This window comes from Poecilia latipinna, unplaced genomic scaffold (assembly GCF_001443285.1).
Source record: "Poecilia latipinna isolate Pla-1442-1.1 unplaced genomic scaffold, P_latipinna-1.0 Scaffold3027, whole genome shotgun sequence".
Lineage (NCBI taxonomy): Eukaryota > Metazoa > Chordata > Actinopteri > Cyprinodontiformes > Poeciliidae > Poecilia > Poecilia latipinna.
In genome coordinates, this window is record NW_015115643.1 from 56,011 (window position 1) to 62,935 (window position 6,925).

The 6,925-nt window shown below is 38.2% G+C and overlaps 1 protein-coding gene across 1 annotated transcript in view; it reads right to left on the minus strand.

The window, feature by feature from the left end:
• LOC106939915 (ATP-binding cassette, sub-family C (CFTR/MRP), member 3) overlaps positions 1–3,698 on the minus strand; it is a 52,702-nt gene extending 49,004 nt beyond the window's left edge. Inside the window, exons 1-3 of the mRNA XM_015022492.1 lie at positions 3,669–3,698; positions 2,368–2,493; positions 154–291 (exon numbers count right to left, since the gene is read on the minus strand). Coding sequence (XP_014877978.1) covers positions 154–291; positions 2,368–2,493; positions 3,669–3,698 — 294 coding nt within the window. The remainder of the gene's footprint in view (positions 1–153; positions 292–2,367; positions 2,494–3,668) is intronic.
• Between the last annotated feature and the right edge of the window lie 3,227 nt (positions 3,699–6,925).

Consider the following 6,925-nt stretch of genomic DNA (forward strand, 5'->3'; position numbering starts at 1 on the left):
TAGCTAGCTAGCTACCAAGGTCAAAGAATGAAAAAACTCAAACTAAACGTTTAACTAGCAATCCTACTCTTAAAAACAAATTAAAACAAACCAAATTAGTCAAAAAGTAACAGCGAAATACAACTAAACTATTGAGGTGGTCTGCGCTCTTACCTGGCTGGAGGCCTTCAGGATCTTGGAGCGGAAAGGCACGATGGCGCACAGCACAGACAGGAACCAGAAGATGAAGAGGACCCCTGAGGACTGGACCCCGTGTAACCTCTCGTACTGGATCAGGAACGTGGCCAGCAGCTGAGAGAGGAAGAGGAGGAAAAAAAGGAGAAGCTGAGTTTCATATTAGCCAGAGCAGAGCGGCGGAGGTGAAGTTAGGTGAGCTGCACTCTGACAGGGGTTAGCATCCTGATTACAATCTGTTTTCCATCAAACACGGGGTCAGACTCCAGTTAATCCAAAAATTTTCTGGATTTGTCGTAAGCCGGCGCAGCTCTTCTGAAGTGTACTGATTATCTGAGCCGTTCATCTGAGCCTTTTTAGCGCTACATCGCAGCTAAATGCTGGAGTCAGAGCCGCAGGGGGAACTGAAACTAGCCGTGATCCGAGGTTACGCACTATGACTTTATATTAAACTGTGAGCCTTTATCAGAGATCAGATGGGAAAGTGGATATCTTTGGGCTTAAATGTCGGATTTACTGATGCTTTTGCAAAACAGGAAAAAAAAAAAGAAAAGTCACAGCAAACAGAAGATTAGTGACCATGGATCAAATCAGAACATCATGATTTGCTAAGATCAGATGGTAGAAGGTTAAATTCTGGAGCAGGCATTGAAGAAAGAAAAGGGCTGCAATGATTAGTTAATGATCTTTATGACATCTGATGGTGATGTTCCTCCAGAGATCAGCGCGTTCTTTCCGTTATGACTCGGAGAAACAAGAGAGCATTTATATTCAGCTGTCCTCCGTCTCAACCTCAGGTCGTCTGCAGCCTCCATCAGTAGGAATTATATGTTTTTAAACCACATCCATTAACCAAAAACATATGTGAAAACATATGTAAATGTGGTGAGAACAAACACAAGCAAATCAGTAGCTAGACATTAACATTTACTGTAATTCTGCTTCACAAAATATGACAGACTGCTGCAATTCAACAAGTGTTTTCTATCTTTTTTTTTTAAATAACTCAATATGTGCAAATCTAACTAGTTTAACTTAAAAGAAAAACATCCTTCTTCTCAGAGTTAAACTGAACACTGAAGTATTGTCACAAAAAACTGCTGAAAGTATTTTAATTTCTTCCATCTCTTAGATATTTGCACTGAAGTAATGACTGATGTTCTGATGTTTCACCTTCATGATTCTGCTGAAAGTATTGTCAGTGATCGTTTTCTTACTTGACTTCTTTCAGCTTGTCTTGTAGGTAATAACATGGGTCTCTGCATATTTCACCAAGTAAAATTTAAAACTTTTTAAGACCTTTTTAAGACCATTATGAATGAAATTTAAGAACTAAATATTCACAGAAACGTACGAACTTCGTCCAGACAACTGGAGATAAGTTTCCATTTACCCGTTAAAAACGCATAAAAAAGCTAGCTAGCAAGATTAGCAATGACAGCCTCAAGTCAAAGAACGCAATACAAATGTTTGCATGCGTCTCAAACTTTTGCTTGAAAGAAAAGCAAAAGAATGTAAAGAATATATGAAATGAAATAGGACAAAATTTAAGACCTGCGATTAATGTATTTAAGGCCAACTTACTTTTTAAAAATGAATTTAAGACAATTTAAGGCTTTAATTTTAGGTATATATTAAGATATATATTAATTTAAGACTTTCTAAGTGTCTGCCCTGAGCATGACATTCTTATTCCAGATGTGTTACAAACTTCTTTTCATGCAGTAAATTCTGCAACAGGTTCCCATGAACTGAACGACGAGACAAGTTGTTTGCCTTCACATTTATACGTTTTCCTATAAAAACAGAAGGTTTGGCTGCCTTCACTGCTGGAGACCAGCTTGAATGCTCAACCACAGGGGAGCTGCAAATATTCATCTCCGCATGACGCTGCTGCGTTAGAGCAAAACAATCTTATGCTAACACAGTTTGTTACAACAATAGTTAGCATATCATTTTCATACGAGATGAAACCTGCAATCTTAATTTAAAAAAAAAAAAAAAAAATCTGTAGGGAGTGCTGCTGGTCCCATCTGTTATCACTGCAACAGCATCACAGATGTGAGCGCCATACTTTGAATTTGCATATGCAAAAATAAATGTACAACCCCTATGCTGCAGGACATACAGTCCATGAATGGCCTTTTGTAAAGCTGTCGCTCTTTGACCCATGCTACGCTGCACGTTCCTTACCATGGTGATGCCGAGCACCAGCGGGGAGATGAAATAGATGGGGGGCGGGGACTGACCCTGCTGCAGCTCGTGAAATGTGTGGAAGAGGTCGGCCCAGCACACGATCCAGAGCAACAAGCCGAACGCCTGAGGGAAAAGGAAAAGCAGAGTGAGAATAAAACAAATGAAACGACAGAAAAACAAAGAAGAGGTGGGAGAAACAGGAGAGAAGGGTTCAGCGGTTCACTTCCTAGTGGGAAAAACAGGAAGTTGATCATTTAGTTTTTATTTGTCTGTGGTGTGATGATTTGAATGAAGCCTTCCTTTACTTCACCTGTTCTGGTTTACAGATCAAAGGTGCATGTGAATTAAAACTAAACACACTTTTTAAACAGTTTCTATTGTTTATGAATCATAGTTTATACACTTTTCCAATAGTAAAGTTCAAACACTTTTCAAGCATTTTCAAGGTACGTTTTCAAACCTTTCCATCACCACACTTTGGAGATGAAACCAGAATAAATGAATTAAAAACGACAGATTCAATTCACTATTAGATGACATCATTTATTCCTGTGGTAGTAACCTACAGTGCAGGGACAAAGAAAGCTAAAATACAGTTTTGTTTTCAAAATTCTCTTTAACAAACCTAACACACTCACCTGGTCCGAGAACGAAGCAAAAATTTTATAATTTCAATAACCTAATTAAGATATAAAATATAAATCAACCTTTTTCTCAAATACACAGATTAATAAGTCGTTGAGCCACTAGGAGTAATAAATATTCATTACATTGAAACAATCCAAGCAAATCATGTTAAGGTAAATTATCTTAGAGCTCAAATTAAATACTTAAACATAATATACTTAAAAAAATTTTTTTTTTAAATGTTCTCTCAACGTTTTCTGGCTTTTAGCAATTAGAAATCATTTTGGTAATTCTAAGTTACCTGAGACAAGAAAAAGTTTGTCTTATTTAACTTCAGGCAGTCAGAAAAAAATGTGTGTTTTCATTCAGTGTATGAAAATATCTGGTTTCAACTCTAAATAAAATTAGACTTTTAATCAAACATTTGATGGCACTTTGTTACAAAATGGCGTGCTTTAAATATCACACACTTTCATGGACTCCAAACCTTGAAAACACCTAATTTAAATCAAGCCTTTCAAGGATTTCAAGCACCTGTACAAACGCTGTCGATTCAGAAATCTGGACTTTAAGTTTCAGGCTCCTCCATGATCGAGCTCCTTCCTATATTACTGAACTATTTACCGTTTTTTTCCTTAAGATCTTACTTAATGAGACAATGTCCCACTTACTGTTTTGAACCTGTTCAGCAGCGACATCATGATGTACCCTCGGCTGCTCTTCTTCAGGTAGTAGATGTAGGCCGGAGAGGCTACCCATAGGAAGACGCAGGGCAGCCATGCCAGGACGGACAGCTGGAAACACTCGGAGAGGTCGGGCAGGTCTGTGTGGAATGTCTGGTTGGGTTCCTGCAGAGGACCAGACGATTGGCTGGTTAGTTCACACAACAGGGTGTCTCAAAAAGAAAAACTCCAGATTACAACACCTGGGTCATCTCACTGGACAGGACAGAAGCTTCAAAATAGACAGAATCAGAGTCAGAGAGATTAAACAACACGGTTATGGTTAGTTTTTTAGATCAAGTAAAGGAAAACAAAGGAATCCTGAGCAAAAACATCTCAGTTGTTACTTTGTTGCACCAGAAGCCCAACAAAACTTTCCTCAGAGCCTGGAGTCAAGAAGCAACAGACTTCCTCCCTCCATAAAGTGTTCATAGCTCTTGAACTGCACCACATTTTGTCACCTTACAACCATAAACCTCAATGTGAGTTCAAGTTGATTCTTTTTTCTATTTTCAGATGACAATGTCTGGATTATTATTTTATAGCCAAAGCTTCTTCACAACTATTATTCTATAAATATTTGTTTTATTCCTGTCTTCATGGTGATACCTGTTCACTAACGTTCTATAACGAAGCTCTGAGAACATCTTAAATTAAAATACATGCAGAGGAACTTCTTTTACTTATCATTTAAGTTGTCAAGGTCTCCGAGCGTTTTATTGGGGACCAAAACTGTGACATTTGTTACATTTTCAGCTGATGTGGTTCGCCTTCACACTGCAAGCTAAACTCTTCAAAAACCTGTTCACCTCCTCACCTGTGGTGGCGCTGTATAAAGAACCACAGAAGGTAACGACACAAAAACCTCTGAGGAAAACATGAGGGCAGCTTCCTTATTCATGAAATGTAAACAAATGTGGAATGACATCTGATTTTAGCTGGTGTAGGATTGAATTGGTTTGTAGAAGACCACAGGCCATTTCTCCCGCTAGCGTTGGACTCGTTTGTTTTGGTTACATTTACCCATAATGCCCCGCGCTAGACTCCGCTTCCTGCTTTTGGAGCGGTCTCTGGTCCACTTTGCGTTCACATAGGCTTTCGAACAGAACCGGAGTTCACTTCAACCGAACCAAGACCAAGGCTTGTAGGCTCAGACTTTGTAGACAAACAACTAGAGTTCGATTAAAGCGGACTAAACGGGGCTGGTGTGAACGCGTCCTAAATACATTTATAAAACCACAAATTATTTTCTTTTCAATTCACAATTTAGCTTTTTCTTTTTGCTCTGTGACATAAAACCCACTCAAACACATTCAAGTTTGTAGTGGGTGAAAGAAAATTCAAAGGTCATGAATGCTTTTTCAAAACACAGTAGCAGCTGGAGGATCAGGTTTACATTATTGAGCTCCTTTCATGCCTGACGTGCATTCCTATTACCTGTAGGGACACTTTGGCCCTTTGCAGATTCCTACACAACTTCTTGAGGTGAGAAAAGGAGACATTTTGAACTGACTTTGAAAACTAACAACTAGGATGGACAATGTGGACCTAAAAATTCTATATTTCTTCCAGTGGTAACTTTCTATTTATTGAATTTACACTCATAAAAAGACACTAAAAGACATTTTACTAGAATTGATTAGGTATTTCTCATCTTTATTAGAAAGAACCTTCAACAATGCTTCAAAACACAAATATCTTGACAGGAGACAATCAGACTGAAGAGAAGCAACTGAAGCTGCAGGAACCTGACACACTTTCCCACTGATACGAGATGCAGAATCCGTCTTCATCTGCTCCCCGTAGCGATTTCAGTAAACAGTTATTTGTTGCCTTTTTAATGTACAAGAGTGGTATTAAAAGATTTAATGCAAGACAGTGTTATTAAAAATATCCAATATTTCAAAGAGTGCTTAACGGTATTAAAAAAGACACCGCCCAGTGGCTCTGAAGGCCAACATTTGTGTTGCCTGAGGCACTTAAAGAAAATCAAAAATCCATATTTGCCCCCATCATGAATCTGGATTTGACCTCTGTGTACAATGGATGTGTTGTAGTCGCCACACTGTAAAAAAATTTGAAGATTTTTTTCTGGGTTTTTTGTTGTTGTTTGTTTTGTGACACAACCATTTCAGATTATTAAACAAATCTGAATGCAAAGATAACCAATCAATCAGAAATCAAACATTTCTGAAAAAAGGGTAATTCAAAGTGTTCAAATAATCCAAGTGATCAATAATCCATATTTTTTATGGTTCAAAGCAACGGCAAATAGGTGGGTTTTTAGTATTAATTTAAAGGAGCTCAGTCTTATAATCTTATTTTCTTTTATAACTTGCAGTAGTAGATGTTTAATGAAAGGGCTCCAAGGATTGAGCCTTGGAGAACCCCGTATGTAAACTATAAAACAAACAGCCTCCAAGTAAAGATTTTACTAATCAAAGCAAAACAAATATGCAATTGAGCAAATAAGTTTTCTGCTGAACTCTAAATCAGCAGTGCAATTCAAGATTCTTATTACTTTTTCTCCTATTTTCATTTTGGGAACAAAACAAGAATACTTTTGACTGCACTGTGTCTGACTTCAAGTGATTTTTCACAGACTTGAAAAATGTTAACCTTAATATAAAGTTGTGCCTCTTTCTTAGAAGAAATCAATGAGTGTTCATCCAGTGAACTCTGAATGAACTTAAACTCTTAGAGCTACACTCCATGAGTTGTAACAGTGATTCAGCATTAAGGTGAGACTCCGTCACACCAAAACTTGTGCAATAGTCGTGACTCATCCTTTAAGGTGGAGATCATCCGGAGGTGAAAGATAAGGTAAACATATTTCATACTGCAGTGAGTCGTGACCCCTAGCGCTGCTTCCCTGGACAAACATGCCTGAAAGCCCGCCCACAGGCGGTTCAAGATAAACACAGCTGCCAACCTCCCCTGCTCCACAGACCACTCCTATCAGTACTAACCAGTGTCCACCACTGAGTGTGTGAGCAGAAGAAGAGTGAAGAAAAGAGATAAAAATGTCTGCGTCTACCTCAGAGACCTATTCCGAGGAAACACATTTTGACTGCTTGACTAAACAAAAATAGAATTTGGGTACGTTTTAGTTTTAGACATCGAAATTGACAAATTCAGCTTGACGTCTCATGGCTTTCTTTTTACTTGAGACCTTCTCTATATCGCTCTATTTTAATAATTCAAAC